The sequence below is a fragment of the Melospiza georgiana genome, chromosome 4 (genome assembly GCF_028018845.1).
Source record: "Melospiza georgiana isolate bMelGeo1 chromosome 4, bMelGeo1.pri, whole genome shotgun sequence".
NCBI lineage: Eukaryota > Metazoa > Chordata > Aves > Passeriformes > Passerellidae > Melospiza > Melospiza georgiana.
The window spans coordinates 2,109,401-2,128,650 of NC_080433.1; the positions used below are offsets into that span (position 1 = coordinate 2,109,401).

General features: G+C 44.1%; 1 protein-coding gene across 1 annotated transcript in view; it reads right to left on the reverse strand.

The window, feature by feature from the left end:
• EXOC4 (exocyst complex component 4) overlaps window positions 1–19,250 on the reverse strand; it is a 356,413-nt gene that overhangs the window by 228,865 nt on the left and 108,298 nt on the right. Inside the window, exons 8-9 of the mRNA XM_058023506.1 lie at window positions 18,352–18,497; window positions 12,997–13,085 (exon numbers count right to left, since the gene is read on the reverse strand). Of these exons, the coding sequence (XP_057879489.1) occupies window positions 12,997–13,085; window positions 18,352–18,497 (235 nt within the window). The remainder of the gene's footprint in view (window positions 1–12,996; window positions 13,086–18,351; window positions 18,498–19,250) is intronic.

The window sequence follows — 19,250 nt, forward strand, 5'->3', positions numbered from 1 at the left end:
ATAGGGTTAAGAGACATGAATTAAGTGTCAGATATTTACAGGGAAATGCATCTTGTAAAGCATCATCTCCTCTTTACACACACACACCCCAGCCATTACCACTGATAGAGTTCCAGCACTTCCAGGGAACTAATTAGGAAGTAAAGATTGCAAGGAATTCATTTTTATCCACATTTAAATGTGAAAGTTGCAGTTAGGAATATCTTGAGGTTGGTTTAAGTCAGAGAGGGGAATACTGTAAGAAGTTGATTTTGTTTTCTGCACCAAAATGCTTCACTTACAAATTAACTCACATGGAGAAATAATAAAGGTGGAAACAATAAAATAATAATAAATAATAAACATGGAACAATGCAGCCTGTTATTCCAGAGATGGAATCCCAGGATGGGTGTGGTTGGAAAGGACCCCAGGGGGTCACTGGTCCCACTCCCTGCCCCAGCAGGGCCATCCCAGGGCACAGGGAAGTGTCCGGGAATGTCCCCAGGGAGGGAATTCCAGCCCCACTCTGGGCACTGCCCAGGGCAGCATCTCTGCCCCACATCCAGGGGGAATTCCTGGGCTCAGGCCCTGCCCCTTCCCCTGGTGCCACCCTGTGCCTAAAACAGAGCCTGCTCCATCCTTTGGGAGCTCCTGTGCCCACGGATCCCCATGGATGGGCCCTGTGCCCACAGATCCCCATGGATGGGTTCTGTGCCCATGGATCTGTGCCCATGGATGGGCTCTGTGCCCGTGGATCCCATGGATGGCTCTGTGCCCATGGATCCCATGGATGGGCTCTGTGCCCATGGATCCCCATGGATGGGCTCTGTGCCCGTGGATCCCATGGATGGGCTCTGTGCCCATGGATCCCCATGGATGGGCTCTGTGCCCATGGATGGCCTCCCGTGCCCATGGATCCCCATGGATGGCTCTGTGCCCATGGATCCCCATGGATGGGCTCTGTGCCCATGGATGGCTCTGTGCCCATGGATGGCTCCCTCAGCCGTGTCCCCCTGCCCTGAGCAGCCCCAGCTCCCTCAGCCTCCCCTGGGCATGGAGATTCTCCAAGGCCCTTCAGCACCTTGGTGGCCTTGGCAATTCTGGAGGAACACTTAGACTTGATGACCTTTGAGTGCTTTTCCAAGTTTATGATTCCATTTCACATCACAGCTCCTGAACTTTTTAAGACGTTAAATTTTGTCTGCTTACACTTCCAATAACTTGAAGCCAACTCCAGATAAACCCTCACATTTCCACAGCAGCTAAAAAAGTGCCCACACTGATTTCTGTACAGCCACCTGTCACCATGATATTTCCTGAAAAATCCTCTTTGCCCAAGATTTTCTCCTGGGAAGCTGAGAAGCCTCAGAGAGGAATGAAAACAATAATTATCTTATTGCTGCTCCTGGGTTTGCTGCTTTGGAATGTGGCTTGGAATTGTTTACCCACAGGTGAATGTTTGATTGGTTCCATGTGAATTGTTTTTAATTAATGACCAGTCACCATCAGCTGTGTCAGACTCTGAGTCAGTCACAGGTCTTTATTATTCATTCTTGTGAAGCTTTCTGATGTATCTTTTCTCTTAGTTTAGTACAGCATTCTTTAATATAATATACTACCATAAAATAATAAATCAGCTTTCTGAGAACTTGGAGTCAAATTCTCATCTCTCACCACATCCCGGGGACCTCACAAACACCACAGCCACTCACTGGGCACATCCCTCCTCACCCTGAGGTCAAATGGGCATCTCCCCTTGCTGAGGACACAGCCCTGAGTGCTGGAAACCACTTTTTACTGGAATCACAGCTTCACCCCACCACATGAACACATCCTCCATTTTGGAGGCGTTTCCATAGTCCCTCTTGTGTGAGGCAAGAGGACATTTAAAAACACTTCCACATTCATTAAGCAGACAAAGGAAGTGCCATTTGTTGCCACAAAAATCCCACTTTTCGATGCCATTGAGGTGCAGTGAATGCAGGGCTTGCAGGGAGCTCATCCAATAACTCCTGATGACAATTAAGTCAAACACAACCACACGATCAGTGCAATTAAAATCCCCAAAGAGGAGCACAGATGTACTCCAGGCCCCCAGTCACTTACAGGATTTTTTTTTTGATATTATGTAAAAATCCAGCTACTGAGCAGCAAGGCTTTGGTATTATATTATTAAGTAATTACCATGAGATATGAAAACACTAATGAGATCTGTGGTGAGGATTTGCTGCACACCCAATGTTTCGAGGGAAAATGAATCAGTCTGGCTTTCTCCAGCACTCTTGGAACAACCTCCTGCAGGCAGCTGCATGAGTTTTATGTGGAGAAAACACAGAAAAATCTGGTTTCAACAACTTCCCCGCCTTTGTGGTGACTGCAAGGCTCAAAAGACTGGCAAGGGAAGCGGGAAAATTCGGGAAATTGATATCCAGAACATGAATTTAAATGCAGGCCTGGTGTGCACATTCATGTGGGGAATGCAAATACCACTTGGAACAGGGAACAACCTCCCTGTCCTCTTTGCTTTAGGAAACCACACAAATGTGGGACATTAATGACTAAACAGGATGACCAATCTCTGCCTGGTGTAAAATCAGATTAATTCTTTGGGGAGGAGGCTTCACAGGAGCCCTCATCCCCCAAACTGAGCCAGTTAATGCACTCCTGGTCACCACTGGAGACACAAATCCCAATAATTCTGTGACAGCACCAAACATTTGCTGAAACTTGGAATGAAAAGAGACCCCTTGTTATAAGGCAAAAGGGGCCTCATAATTTCAGGAGGAGAGAGGGAATATCCACAGGAAAAAAACCATGTGAAGGCAACAATCCTGGGACTCCTGAGAAGCCCTAGAACTCCAAAACACTCTGGGAAACAGAGGCAATGAGAGAATCTGAAGAAAAAGAGAGAAATGTCTCTCATTTTGCCCAAAATCACATTTTCTGGTGACAGTTAACTTGGAAAGAACAGCCCCAGAAGCCTTCCAAGGCACCTTTCCCTCCTCCTTCAGCCAACTGCCAGCTCCACCAAATTTATCAGGGTCAGAAATAACCTTTCAGGCCTGGAATAACTCAAATGGAACCCAAAGCCCAGCCTTGCCCTTTGGAGAAGAACATGGATTCACCAAGGCTGCGTCCCAAACGAGATGACCACGAGGATCACCCCATGGAGCCTCCACTACTCACATTATTATTATTATTATCATAATTAAGTTGGAGAGGTACTCAGGGCCAGTTGGAGAGGGAGGTTCTGTTTTCCCACTGCTAGGTGGTCCACTCCAAAATTTGTCAATTAATGCATCCTCTCAGGTCAATTAAATTGGAATAATCAGCAAAAGGAGCCCCTTTAAAGATGGATTCAACATGCACATGATGCCTTTCTATGACTTCACCTGGTGGACCTATAAAGAGAATTTAAATTATGCCATCCCAAACCATCATAGGGAGCCACTCACTCCAGAATGGACAACTCCATTCAAGCTTCAAAACTAACAAAAATTCAGAGATAAGAGACTTAAAAACCCCTTTTAAATCTCAGAAGGATTCAAAGCTCAGGGGAAAAAAATCTTGTCCATGAGGGTGGGGAGACCCTGACACAGGTTGCCCACAGAAGCTGTGGCTGCTCCTGAAAGTGTCCAAGGCCAGGTTGGACAGGGCCTGGAGCACCCTGGGATGGTGGAAGCTGTCCCTGCCATGGCAGGGGTGGCACTGGATGATTTCAAGGTCCCTTCCAAGCCAAACCAGTCTCTGATTCCATGATTTTCACAGACATCGCTTTTCTCCACCCTCAGCCTCCATAAAAATCCCCTTTTCCCTGCTCATCTCCTCACATTATTACTGGATGTAAAACCCTACCCAAGGAAACTCTCCTCACCTGGAAAACGTCCATATTTCTGTGTTTTGATAAGAAAATATTCTAACATTGTCCATGATATATTAAACAAAAACTCCAACAGCAGTTGATGCACTTGGCTCACAGAGCCCTTGAGAATTTGTCAGCTTTTGTATCTTCAGACCCCTAAATCACATCCCTTCATTGATTAAGGTTCCATCTCCATCCTGCAGAAGAGAATCACCTCCTAAGCAAACATTTATCTCCTCACAAAAGGCAGGGAATAATGGAGCCATGAAAGCTGTTGCCTTTTTTTTGGCATTAATTCCTCATCTATGATACACACATGGAAACACAGGAGAGCAGCACCTCCAATTCCTGTGCGTGTAAAATGGATAACAACCAGCATTAAATCAAACGTGTAGCATTTTAATCCTTTAATTAGGTAAAAAAATCACTTTCTCCCCAACAGTTTTTCCTTATAAGGAAAAAAAAACTCAAGACATCTACAGATCCTCCAACTGTTATTCCAACTCGAAGCCACAAAAGTCTTTGGAGCATCTGGCGTGTTTTGTGCTCCGTGGCAGCCTCGTTCTGTGTGAATTGAGTGATTTATTACCACCTAACCCCAGCCTCTGATGAGACAGTGCTGCCAATTTGTGCCTCCTTTTTGGAGAGAGGGCTCTGCAAGCCGGGCTTTGGGCTGAGCGTGGTGAATCTCAATTAAAGGCTGACCTTTACAAGGCGAGGGAAATGTTAATTCATGCTCACCTAAATGGCTTCAGCCCTCTTTAAAGCAGAATTTTCTGAGCCTGCCCACTCCTCTACCACTGTAAAGTTCCATTCATTTCAACATGATTAAGATAAAAACCTCTTGGGCTGCGAGGGAAAAAAACCCCAAGTGCTAATACAGCTGTCTGGGGTGCATTTGTTATGCTCCTTGAAAAACAACGGCGTCGCGTTTTGAAGGGATTTCAGGCACAGATGAGAGGCAGCAGAGTGACAGGGCCAGAGATTAAACACTTCTTTAGCCCCTGAACAGGTACAAGAGCAGCAGCAGCTCCCTCCACGCTCACCCCCAAGGTCCCTGCTGGAATTTGCCATCCCCTGTGATGTGGAATTACATCCTGGAGAAGCCCCAGCTTGAAAGGGATCAAACTTGCAGAAGAGGCAAGAAAGTGGCTCAGCCCCCACAGATAATTGCATTGGGTTGTGTTTTAAATTAGGATTATACACTCCATCAAATGGGAGGAAAAAGAAAGGAATGTTTCAGCAATGTATTTATCAAGGGCTTGCTAAGCAAGCTGCTGAAAACAAAGAAAATTGACCCACAAAAATGGGGAGAAACTTCAAAATGAAAGGAAGAACTCGATGAAAAATTCAAATGTCAGCAACATTTCAATAAAAAAACATAAACATCCATGAGCATCTCAGGACTCTACACTGTCTAAAAGGCCAGAAGAAATAAAACAAAAAAAAAAAAATACAATGTCAATTAATCACTGTAGAAAGGAGATGGAACCACAGAATGTCTTCAGGTGGAAAGGGCCCACAAGGATTAGAGTTCAAATATATATTGTGTGTGTATATACATAAAATATATATATTATAATAATATATATATTATATAAAAATATATTATATATTATATATTATAATTCTCTTATACATTGTGTGTAGAGGAGATTTATTATATATATAATATATATATAATATATATAAAAATTAAAGAATATATAATATCTATAATAAATCTCCTCCCAACACAAAGTATAAGAGAAATGTATTGAAGTTTTGGCCCATCTGGTGACTCAAAATCCCAAAACCAAAAAAAAAAAAATCAGGATTAACTGATGAACTTCCACCAGCTTGAATTATGACCCACCTGATCTGAACTCCCATGGATATTTTGTTCCTCATTCCACAGCCTAACTCTGTGCTGTTTAAATAAATTTAGGTAAAAGCACAAATTCCATAGTTCAGTACTTCCAAAAGCTTGTTCCTCCTGGAAGAAAACTCCAGTAATTGATATAAAGCAGGGTATTATAGTTCACAGGCATAAACATTCCCCACCTATTCTGTTTTAATCTGCATAATACAAGATAATTCCATGTTGTCTTTGTAAATTCACCACAAAGCCCTCAAATGCTTCAGTAATCCAGATTCAAAGCTGGAAAAGAGCTGTAAATAAGTGCCTTGAAAATCAAGGATTGCTTTGTAAACAAGGCAAAAGGACACAGCGAGTCCCAACTGTAACAACACAACCCAGCCAGTCCTGCTGGAGCAGCTTCCAGCAGAGTGAGTGAGAGTGGAGAATTCCAGGGGTTTTCATACAAGGAGGATGGTGCTTCCTCACACCAACAGGGAAGAGAAGCATGGCAGGGGTGGGAGAGTTGTGAGGATGGAGAATCCAGGCTGGCAACAGAAATCAAAGCTGGTTCTGGTACCCTGTGAAGGCTGAGATAGAAGAGAGACTAGATGGGGCTAAAGAATAAAGCAGGGATTTATGGAAAGGGTCTCCTGCATGGCTGCACCTTGGGCAGCAGCAGAGCCCAGCCAGGGCTGCCCCCAAGATGAACCAAAACGGCCCCAAAATGCACGAGCGCTGCCGGGGTCTCTCCCTGGGATCAGCTCTGCTCCATTTGCACCTTGCAGTTCATTGTCCCATTGCAGCTTTAGCCCAGGCAGTCCCACCCTGCTTGTTTTTCTCTCTCCAGCCCACGGGGTTTGTGCTCCTGGGCTGAGATTTGGGGCATTTGTCCTTGGTGCCCAGCTGGAGCAGGAATTGTTTTGTCTCCCTGCTCTGTGCACACAGCTCACCATCCCATAATATGAAGCTCAGACCCACACACTAAAGCAGCTCAGAATGTGGGAAATATGAAAGCTAAACCTGAGGCATCAGACAGCATTGATTCTCCATCTCTATTTGAGAAGCTCCTCTCCTCATACACCACATTGATGCCCATATTTTTATATTTTTGGTTTTCCTGTTCCAAAAGGACCATGTGGCACCTGAGGGGTGTTTGGGCTCTGAAGTGAGAAAAGTGCAAGGGTTAAAGATTCAAGAAAAGAATCCTGAGGTCAAGACCCAGGTGGGAATTCCCAGAGCAGCTGTGGCCTGAGGGGCTCCAGCAGAGCTGCAGAGGGGCTGGGGACAAGGCCTGCAGGGACAGCACCCAGGGAATGGCTCCCACTGCCAGAGGGCAGCCATGGGTGGCATCTTGGCAATGAGGAATTCCTGCCTGGGCTGGCATTGCCAGAGCAGCTGGGGCTGCCCCTGATCCCTGCAGTGCCCAAGGCCAGGCTGGAGCAGCCTGGGATGGTGGGAGGTGTCCCTGCCATGGCAATGGGGCTGGAACTGAACTGGGTGATCTTTAAGGTCCTTCCCAACCCAAACCATTCCATGACAGTGACGCTTCTGGTGCTCACTGGCACCAAACACCACCCTGACACCAAAATTCCTCCTCCTGCCTTACCTTGCTCAAAGTCCCCAACACAAAGCAGAGATTTCACAGCCCCAGCCTGACTTTCAACACCTCCCATCTCCCTGAGAAGTGACAAGAATTAAGTGGGAAATTCAACCCCCCCAAAATGTTCTCCAGGATTAACAGAGATGCTTTTTCACAGACTCGACTGCTGGCTGAGGTCAGCCTTTAATAAGCAGCAATACACACATTTAGACACCTGGAAGGGATCAAAAACGTTGTTGAAAAGGAAAGAAACAAACCCACATGGGTGGGAAAAGGAAGGCTGACCCCACCCAGCAATGGGAACCTGTTGCTGCAGATGAAATGCCAAACGTGCTCTCCCCAACACTGGGAGCTCTTTGCACTGACAAAGCAAAGGGACCCTCCTGCCTCCTTTTTTTAGGCATCTCCCTCTGAACCGTTGTGGCTTTAATAACAATCTCTGAGGAAAAATCAAGAAACAAACGATTTTCTTACACATAATCCCCCTTTTGCTGTCAAGGGCCCGACCCCAGTTTGATAATCTCATTTCCCGAGAATCAAAACGCTGGAAATTTAAGCTTCCTAGAGTGTTAATTGCAACCCTGCTCCATCGCTAATCAAAAAATTGCATGTTTTGCATGAGAATGCTGCCTCTAATTAATTCTCAGTCATAAAGCAGGCTGGTTTTAATAACCCCTCCTTGATTGGGCAGCCTTTGAAGAGGCCGTGGCTCTAATCCGCTACACGGGGACCGACACACGCCGAGGAAACCAGGAGTGCATTTCCAGGGGCTGGGGGAGCTGGCAAAACCCTGAAAATCCCTGCTCTCCCCAGGCTCAAAACCAGCTGTGATCCTGCTCATCATGAGACAAAAGCAGTGATGTGGCAGGAAATTCAGCGTATCACATCATCACACGATTTCCCCGCTGGTTTATTCCCCATCCTTTCCTTCAGGAATATTTTTTAACCAGCACAGGCCACTTGTCACCACATCTCCTTTAACCAGACATGAATCCTGCTGCCTCTCCCCCTCCCCAGCACCACTGACTGACAACACATTATCATCCCCATCTCGCAGGGGTGCTGAACCGAATTTTCATTATCCCAAATGTCAGCTTTGGTTTCTGTCACCGCTGAGCACAGCTGGCTCCCTGCAGCAGCCCCTGGGTGAATCCAAATGGAACAAGGCACCTACAAATAACTGCATTTTCCCTGGACCTGGCCTTACACGGCGCCCTTGTCATAGCACATCCTCTCTGCCTCTGCTGCTAATCTTAATTAGCAGAGTTTCACATTGGGTTTTTTTTTTATAATTGGTTAAAACCTTATGGTAAGGAATTTTTCAGGCTGGGGTGGAAAGTGGATGAGCAGCGGAGGGGGCCTAACACAAATCCACTTCCCAAATTTAGATTTGTGGCTGAGGGGTATCAAGGCTTTCCATTTATCACCCAGCCAGCAAGACAAAAATCAGTGCATTTTTTTAATTCTAAAAGTTATCCACCATAATTTATTGCGTTATTACACCAGAGCTTTGTTTTACTGCCCCGTTTGTCATCCTTTCACAGAGGTGAGCAACCTGGAAGGTCCCTAAAACCCCAGATTGGTTTGTCCCTGCAGGCCTTGTCCCCAGTCCCTCTGCAGCTCTGCTGGAGCCCCTGCAGGCCCTGCAATGTGCTGGGAGCTCTCCCTGGAGCCTTCCCTGCTCCAGGGGAACATTCCCAGCCCTCCCAGCCTGTACCAATCCAGAAGCAAACATTTCACTTCTGTTCTTGCCCCCACCTTTATTTTTTAATGGCAGTTGTCAGAGAACTTGTGTGGCCAACTTCAAGGGGAAAAGCACATGGCCAAAGTCTTTCTCCTGCAATTTCAGTGGAAGGAAACAGAAGAATTCCAGCTCTAAACCACTTGCAGCAGGTCCCTTTCTCCCTCTGAGGGATAATGTGAGCCTCATGCTCTGCTCTATTTCAGTCCAAATCAAAGGGGTTAATGACAAAGCATCACTCTGATCTTCACACATTTTTAAGGCTATTTAAATTAAATTCTTATGTGGAAAAGTTAGCGTGAGCTAAACTTTTATAAATTCCTTTCTTTTCATGCATATGTTTCTTTGAAGATCTTTTCAGGAAAAAAGATTCCCTAACAAGTCACCCTCCCCCTGCTGCCACTGAAAAATCATCCCTGTGGATAAGGCTGTTGGGAACAGAAACTGTGCAGTGTTCACAGAAGACAGAGTGTCACATGCCTGCTTTCCACTAACCTGATTGAACAATTAAATTGTATTTCTCTTTAAAAGGGATAAAAAAAAATAAAATATATATCTATAAAAAAAAAAATCCAAATGCAGATCTTGCTGTGGTCTGGGATTCAGGAAGATTAATGAGCAACCTAAAAGGGAACAGCAGCTCATAATAGAGACAGAGGTTACTGCATTTTTAACGTCAAGTTCAAAGGGAAATTTTCTTGATGCTTCAACTGCAAAGAATCTCAGCAAAGTCATCTCATCTATTGTCCCCACTGCCTCCCCACACTGACTTTTTGTCACCTATTGCATCATGTCCAGGCTCTTCCAATTGAGCTGCAAAGGGCAGCAGGACCTTGGCCATCTCCACATTAATTCCTCTTTTGTCCTTTAATTCTTTGTCAGCTCCTGGGCTTTGTTCTTGCCCAGCCAGGCTCCCTGAGCAGCTCTGCTGCATCCTCCTCTCCTGGAAACGCTCCCAAATTCTCATCCCAAATGCTGCCCCAACATTTGTCTTGTATCCCTAAGGAACCACCACTCTTCCATCAAATCTGGTTCTGAATTAGCTCCAAACCCAGGACAGGAGCTCCTTAAAACCCTCAGTGTAATAGAAATAACCACAAATGTAGAAATAATAGAATACTGTAATAGAAACAACCACAAAAATCCCCCAAACTCAGCCACGAGGTACCTGGAGGAGGACACAGGTATGGAGAAGGTCAGTTCTGTTCTCTGCTTGTTTTTAAAGGCACCTGGACAACTGGGAATGACAGAAAGCAACAGGACTCATCCCAAAGGGATGGGAAATACTGGAGCAAGTGCTGCAAGTCCTGATGGCCCCAAAAAGCTCAAAATTCTCAATAGCCACAAAATTCTGGGCTTTGAGCTCACACTTGTCCTGCAGTTTGTAACAGGGAGCTCATAACTAAGGAGAAGGAACCAAAATCCTCCTGGAATCAAACCTGGTAATGGGATGGAACATTAACCTCATCCCCCTGACCTGGGGGACATTTCCTGCCCATGTGACACTTTTGGAGGTGAGAAGCTGAATCCCAAAAGGCAGAGAGAGCTGTGAGCTCAGCACCTCCCAGGTGTGAGAAAGGTGAGATCCCAGCTGAGCTGGCAGTGCCTCCACATCCCTTCATCCCCACAGGCTGTGGGGTCAGGGGTGGGCAGCTGGCACCAGGATATTTTACAAAAATTCCTTTTGTTAGGTTCTTTTTCTCCTGAGAAGCTGAGAGGCCTCAGAAATGAAATATAAACAATGGTTATCTGCTGCTGTGGAATGCAACAGGTGCATCTGGGATTGGCCCATGTTGATGTTTTTAATTAATGGCCAATCACAGTCCAGCTGTATTGGACTCTCTGGTCAGTCACAAGATTTTATTATAATTTCATTCTTTTCTATTCCTTGCAAGCCTTCTGATTAAATCCTTTCTTCTATTATTGTAGTAGTTTTACTATAGCATTTTCTTTTAATATAATATATATCACAAAATAGTGAATCAGCTTTCTGAAACACGGAGTCAGATCCTCATCTCTTCCCTCGTCCTGGGACCCCTGTGAATACCATCACAGTCACCCCCAGGTTCCTCCTTCTCAGTCCACCCAAAAGGATCTCAGAATTCACCACAGAGCCATTACACCCCTGATCATCAGTGCTGATTTCACCTCTGTCACACACACATTTTCTGAAAAATCCCTTTGCCAGGATTTCTTCTCCTGGGAAGCTTCAGCTTCTCCATGTTTTGCTGCTTTGGAATATGATTTGGAGAATTGCTTACCCAGCACATGAATTGCTTTTAATTAATGGCCAATCACAGTCCAGCTGTGTCAGACTCTGGTCAGTCATGAGTTTTTATTCTCATTATTTTCTAGCTTTCTGATATCTCCTTTCTCTTTCTTTAGTATAGTTTTAATATATAATTTTCATTTAATATAATATCATAATGTAATAAATCAGCCTTCTGAGAACTTGGAGTCAATTCTCATCTCTTCCCTCGTCCTGGGACCCTCAAATACCACAACAATTAATAACCACACACCTCTGCAGTCACCCAAGTGAACCAAGCTGTCCCAAGAACAATCTCTGCCTCTCAAGGCTTTTTTCTTACACCCTTGTGGGTTTAAATTGTTGCTGAGGACAGGTCATGAAAGGAGGAAGGGAACACAAAGGCATTCAAAAATCCTCTTGCAAATTATAAAACATCCTCAATTAACAGCCACCTGAAAATTATCATGGACAAGCGTTCCAGGAAAATTTCTGCCCTTGGTCATCAATGTAGTAGTTGAAGAACAGAAATTATTTTCTTGTCATGATTAGCTCAGGAAGAAACTGGAATCGATGATACAAAATAATTTAGTCCTGCTGTACATGATCATGGCAGTTTTGGGATATTCCATTGATTCTGCCACCAAACCCAACCACTGGATCATCCAGAAAACCAAGGGAAATGATGCCATGCAAGAGCAGGAACACTTCCCTGGGCACACACAGCACTGCCACGGGCAATAGAAACCAGCAAAGCAGCCCAAGTGCCCACGTTCACCATCTGCAAACCCTGTGAAGCTCCTCAAGTGTACAAAACACAAAGAATTGGTCACTTTAGTCCATCCAGCTTCAAACTGGAGCTGCCTGAACTCAGCTCCCAAAGCAATGCAGGGCAAGTATCACAGTAAGGATACAGATAAATATCCAAGGTAGCTCCAGGTCATGAAAGGAGGAAGGGAACACAAAGGCATCTAAAAATTCTCTTGCAAATTATAAAACATCCTCAATTAACAGCCAGCTGAAAATTATCAGGGACAAGAGTTTCAGCAGAAATTCTGCCCTTGGTCATTACATCTGAAGAACAGAAATTTTCTTGTTATGATTAGCCCAGGAAGAAACTGGAATAGATGACACAAAGAATTTGTCTTGGGATATTCCCTGGATTCTGCTGCCAAACCCAACCACTGGATCATCCAGGGAAAACAAGGGAAATGATGCCATGCAAGAGCAGGAACACTTCCCTGGGCACACACAGCACTGCCATGGGCAATAGAAACCAGCAAAGCAGCCCAAGTACCCACATTCCCCATCTGCAAACCCTGTGAAGCTCCTCAGGTGTACAAACCACAAAGAATTGGTCACTTTAGTCCATCCAGCTTCAAACTGGAGCTGCCTGAGCTCAGCTCCCAAAGCAATGCAGGGCAAGTATCACAGTAAGGAAATAAATTGCAGATAAATATCCCAGATAACTCCAACACCCAAACCCAGCGCTCAGGGTGAGGTTGTTTGTATTTCACCTTTTGTTTCAGGAATATTTTTTAAGACCTTGACCTCCAGCTGTAAATGCTGAGAGAATTCAGAGAAAACCTTCACAACCTGATAATAAACAAGAGCTTAAATCCTGGAGAGAGTCAGGGCAGAGATGAATTCCTGCCAGAGGCTGGGCAGGAAATTCCAGCTCCTGCAGGAGGGAATTGTCCAGTTGCCAAGGATCCCTTTGCTCACCTTGCAGCTCCCCACTCCTGCTGTACAGCTCCCTCCTCTGCTCCCTCAGGTAGGCGCTCATGCTGATGGCATGGGATGAGGACTCAAACCTGGAATTCAAAGGAATTCACTCAGTTTCAGGCACTGGAATCACCACTCAGCTCTTAAAAAGATATAAAATTAAAATATAAAATGTGTAATTTATGAAATTAATATAAATATAAACAGGATATTACTATTAATATAAATAAAATCAAATATAAATAAAATATAAAATGTCTTACTTATAAAATTAAAATATAAAATGTATATTATTAAAATATTCAATGTAAAATATAAGCACCCTTTAGCTCTAAATGATGTATAAAATTAAATATAAAATGTATTATCTATAAAATTAATATAAATATAAAAATATTAATTAAATATAAATATAAATAATGTATTATTAATAAAATTAAAATATAAAACATATATTATTAAAATATTCAATGTAAAATATAAGTACCCTTCAGCTCCTAATAATATATAAATTTAAAACATAAAATGTATTATTTATAAAATTAATATAAATATAAAAATATAAATAGAAATTAAATATAAATAAATATAAAAATATAAAACTTATTATTTATAAAATTAAAATAAAAACGTATATTATTAAAATATACAACGTAAAATATAAGCACCCTTTAGCTCTTAATAATATATAAAATTAAATATAAAATGTATTATCTATAAAATTAATATAAATATAAAAATATTTATATTAATTAAATATAAATATAAAAATATAAAATGTATTATTTGTAAAATTAAAATAGAAAATGTATATTATTAAAATATTCAATGTAAAATATAAGCGCCCTTCAGCTCTTAATAATATGTAAAATTAAAATATAAAATTATTTATAAAATTAATATAAATATAAAAATATTGATATAAACATAAATTAAATATAACTAAATATAAAAATATAAAATGTATTATTTATAAAATTAGAATATAAAATGTATCTTATTAAAACATTAAATGTAAAATATAAGCACCCTTCAGCTCTTAATAATATATAAACATTATCCTGGAAATTAGGGACCAATCAATTATTATTTACTGTATGGCTCTAATAATCCACAAGGACTAATCCAAATATTTTCCAACCATTTCTGCACCATCAAGAGGATTTTTGGCCCTTCTAGAAAAGGCCCCAAAATGGGCCCTGCTCTGACACTGCAGGGGTTGAGGACACCTCAATGTCCCTGTGACCACAGCAGTCCCATGGCCAAGGGATGTTCCCCAGGCACTTCTCAAAAAAAAAACCCCAAAAAACAAAACCAGTCCTGGGTGTTGGAACCCTGATTGCTGAGAATTTTACACTTTCTGTACTTTCAGGCACTGACCCCCAAGAGAACACTGCATTGACCTGAGGCTGTAGAAAAACCATCCAAAAATGAAGAATAAAACTAAAATGATGAGAGTATAGTTTGAATAGAAGTGTGTGATATCACAGGGTGGGAAAAATAAGAGTTTAAAATTTTAGAATATAGTAATATATATATAAAGCAAGATAGGAGCTTTAGGGCAGAAGCTGGTCCTTCTTTACCTTCTTCATAAGTTTGGGTGGTTATGTGTAATTGGATAAAAAAGTCTCCATTTCGGTGGTTTTGTGTAATTAGATAAAGTCCCCATTACAAGCCACAAGTAGTTAGCTATTGGGTTAAAAGTAAAAATCATTTAAGTGACATTTCTTAATTAGACAGCCTATCCTTAAAAAACCTTGTAGAAAGAGATACGTCTCCATTTTTAGCTTATTAAAATTAAGGGCTACAAAACTCACAGCTTGTGAGACTGTAATACACATAAATAATAAACATCTGAGTCTAACAAGAAATACTGTCTCACACATTCCATTCCAACCTTAGCAGAAAAAAGAAGCAAAAATTGCATTTCCTGGGAGTGCCTGGATGGGCTCTGGGGACCAGGGAGAAGGAAGCTCGTGGTGGAGACAGAGCACCTTCAAACAGCCCCAGTGACACAATGCCTTGAGAAGGCTGAGCTAGGGCAGAGGCTGGGCAGAGTTCCAGAATGAAGCAGGGATTCATGGAAAGGATCCATGGGTGCACCTTGGGCAGCAGCAGAGCCCAGCCAGGGCTGCACCCAAGATGAACCAAAACGGCCCCAAAATGCACGAGCGCTGCCGGGGTCTCTCCCTGGGATCAGCTCTGCTCCATTTGCACCTTGCAGTTCATTGTCCCATTGCAGCTTTAGCCCAGGCAGTCCCACCCTGCTTGTTTTTCTCTCTCCAGCCCACGGGGTTTGTGCTCCTGGGCTGAGATTTGGGGCATTTGTCCTTGGTGCCCAGCTGGAGCAGGAATTGTTTTGTCTCCCTGCTCTCACCATCCCATAATATGGAGCCCAGACCCACACACCAAAGCAGCACAGAATGGGAAAAATAGAAAAGCCAAACCTGAGACAGCAGACACCTCAGGTTTGGAAAGGAAACTTCTGCCACAAGAAGACCTCGAGATGTTGAGGATTTGCTGCAGCACCCCTCAGTCCCTCCCCAAGCCCACAGCTCAGGAAGGTGGAATCGGCCTCACAGGGACACTGGGAACAAGAGCATCACACCAGGGACACAGGAAAGCATCTCACAGATTTCCTGGGCACTAGTGTTAAGATTATTACTATTAATGAGGCTTTTCTGCTTTAATTTGGACTCTGAGTGTTCCTGTTATTGCAACTGAACTAATAACAATTTATCAAAATACAACAAACCCTTCTGATTTTAATTAAAGAGCTGTAAATTCTTGGCTCTGTGCTCCCCACATGCTCCTTTCTGTCCTCAGTGAGACAACAAGAGCAGCATTACCCCACAGCTCTTTCCAGGCACCAAACCCAGACCTCATCCCTTCTTATCCACAACCATCCTCCAGTTTTCCTCCCCCATTTCCCTTTTTTCCCACAACCATCCCGTTTTAATCCTCCATTTCCCTTCTTTTCCACAGCCATCCCCCAGTTTTTCTCCCCCATTTCACTTTTCCCCCCACAACCATCCAGGCTTTCCTCGCCCATTTCCCTTTCTTTTCCCCAACCATCCCTCAGGTTTTTCTCCTCCATTTCCCTTCTTTCCCACAATCATTCCCCAGGTTCTTCTACCCCATTTATTTCCCTTTTTTCCCCACAGCCACCCTCCAGTTTTTCTCCCTTATTTCCCTTTCTTTTCCACAACCATCCCCCAAGTTTTTCCTCCCTTATTTCCCTTTCTTTTCCACAGCCACCCTCCAGGTTTTCTCCCTTTTTTTCCACAACTATCTCTCAGTTTTTCTCCCCTATATCCTCTCTTTTCCACAACCAGTCACTTTTTCTCTCCAATTTTCCTTCCTTTGCCACCTCCTCAAGCTGCCCTTCCCCACATTCCTGTTCCCACTCAACTCCTTGTAACTGCCTTCCCAATGCTGATCCTCCCACAAAGCCTTCAAAACATTTTTGTTTTCTTTACTACACAGAATTACAGCCAAGTCTGGCACTGATTTATTGGGTGCTTAACTCTTGCCTGTACAATTCACTCCTGTCTTATTTCCTGGTTTCTATCTTGGAAAACTGAGCTGGCAACCTGAGCATGCCCTTGGCTACTTTTGGGAAGAGAAAAAAGTTTAAAAAAAAAGAAAAAATTATCATGGCATAAATTATCCAAATTCCCCTTCATCTGAAGCTTTTTCAAGCCAACATTGCAACTAAATAAATATTATTGTTTATTATATCAATTTTGAAGGAAATAAGGATTCTGGGTTCCTTCTAAATACCAGCTCCTGATTTCCAGAGAGCAGGACACAACTTCCCTCTATTCCTTGAGGACATAACTAGCAGAAATATTTAATATTAATTAAATTAGGTCAGTATTTAATATGAATTAAATGAGCTCACAGCTACCACAGGACACAATACCAACACCTGCATCCCTCAGTGAGCAAAACACGAGGTGGAGCCCTGCCCTAAGAGTGCTGAGGAATGCAATGCAGATTTTGTGGTGACAAGAGGAGAGATTTGGACAGAGCTAATGGAAAGGAGCCTGGCACAGAAAGCACTGAAGATGGGAGGGGAGACAAGAATAACACTCCATCAAACACGTACAAACCTCAGTGGGCTGAGAAATTCCATTTCAAGGGAGATTTCCGTAGATATGGTGACAGCTGACAGATAAGCAAATGAGAGATCCCAATAAGTGCTGCTGTCACTGCAGGGATGGCATCACTCGGTGACAGCACAGCAGTGGGGAGAGATGCTGCTCCCACGAGGTGATTCACCTTCCCTTGAACAATCACAGCCACTTCCTCTCTGCTGACAAACTCTGCCCAGCCTCAGCCTGCCCCAGGTGAGCCACAGCAGCCTCATCCCTCCAGCTTCAATCCCAAACTTAGTCCTCAAACCCCCCCAAAAACCCCTATTGAGTCCTTGTACACCCAGGGACATGGGATGAACTCCAATATCCATCTGCAGGTCAGAGTAAATTCCAAGTGGAATTCTCAGCCCAAAATGGCCATGAGGGGGTTAAAAAAAAAAAAAAGGGTGAGAGGTAATAATCATGGGCTGACAGGGGAAGGAGACAACACTTAACCTGTAATAACAGCAGGTTGCAGGAGAGCTCATGCTGGGAAAGCAGACTTGGATTTACAACTAGAATCTCAGGTAGTATGAGAGGACATCTACTCTTTTTGGGACATCTACTCTTTTTGGGAGCACAAAACAGCACTTCTAGGTCCTCTCCAAAATCCTCAAGAGGCCCAAGAGGATGGCCAGCACAGGCAGGTGGTGGAAGAGAAGAAAATTCCAGCACCGCTTCCCCAAATCCAAGTGTGAATCTCCTCTCCCACCGGCACTGCTCAGCAGCTCCTCACTCCTTACTGCTGCACAAATTTGCTCTCCCAAATCCTTCCCTTGGCCACCCAGCCTCTCTCATCCTCCTCTCCCTTACACTCTCCTCCCAACCACTTCATTCTTTGCAGCCTGACCGCTGAATTAAAGGAGTTAGTGACAGGATTAAGTGCTTAGTCTATGCAGTAATTACACAGTTATCTTAATTCCCTTTGTCCAGCGCCCTTTATCGCTCCCTCTAACAGCTCCTGAATTTGCCACGGACAAAGAGAGGCAGAATGGATCACTCCATGCTCTGCAGCAGCTCCTGTAATGGGATTCCCAGCCCTGGGAAGAGCTCAGCTCTAAAGCCCAGCGCTGAATCCGGAACAGATCTTCAGCTCCGGGCATTAAATCCCCATCCAGGAGCTTCCACACCTCTCACACTGTGAAACTGCCATTACCAGCAGCACTCCAGGGACCAAAGGCAGCTTAGCAGAGCTTTAAAAACCCCCAGCACTTACTTGAAGAGAGGGTTCTTGGGCCTCTGGGGTTTCTTCTTGGCGAAGAAGGCGGCGAACTCGCGGCCGGAGCTGGCGTAGCTGAGCTGGGCCGAGGGCTCTGAGGCTGCACGGGTGTTCTTCATGTCCAGGTACTCGGTCAGCAGCATCTGGGGGAGGGACAGAGCTCAGCAAGGCTGCAGGACACAGGGCACCAGGCACACAGCACCACCAGGCAGCTTCAGGAGGCTTTAAACAGTCCCTCATACACAACAACATTGTGGCACATCAGAAGGCTGCAAGCAATCCCCCATACACAGTAACAGCATGGCACATCAGAAGGCTGCAAGCAGCTGCCCTTCTTGTTCTTTGGCCCAACTTTTTATACCCCTCATGTTCATGCAGGGCACCTGTGTGCCCTCTGGGGTTGGCCAGCACACCTGGGCACTCCTTGGCTCATCACCTGCAATGCTATTCACCTGCTCTTCACAGCTGTAGCCAATTAGGGATGAGGCTGGGCTGCAGCCCCACTTCCAATTACCACAAATCCTGTACCTTCACCATCCATCCTTCCATTGTCACAGCTGAGATGGCCACAATACCCAGATTGTCACCAGTATCAGAAAGCTTTACCCCATACCTTCACATTATGCCACTTCAGAAGGCTACAAGCATCTCCCCTTGTTCTTTAGCCCAACATTTTATACCCTTCATGTTCATGCATGGCACCTGTGTGCCCTCTGTGGTTGCTCAGCACACCTGGGCACTCCATGGCTCATCACCTTCAATGCTGCTCACCTGCTTTTCACTGCTTCTCACAGCTGTGGCCAGTTAGGAATGAGGAGGGGGCAGCCCCACTCCCAATTACCTCAAACTCTGCGCCTACACCATCCATCCTTCCACTGTCACAGCTGAGACAGCCA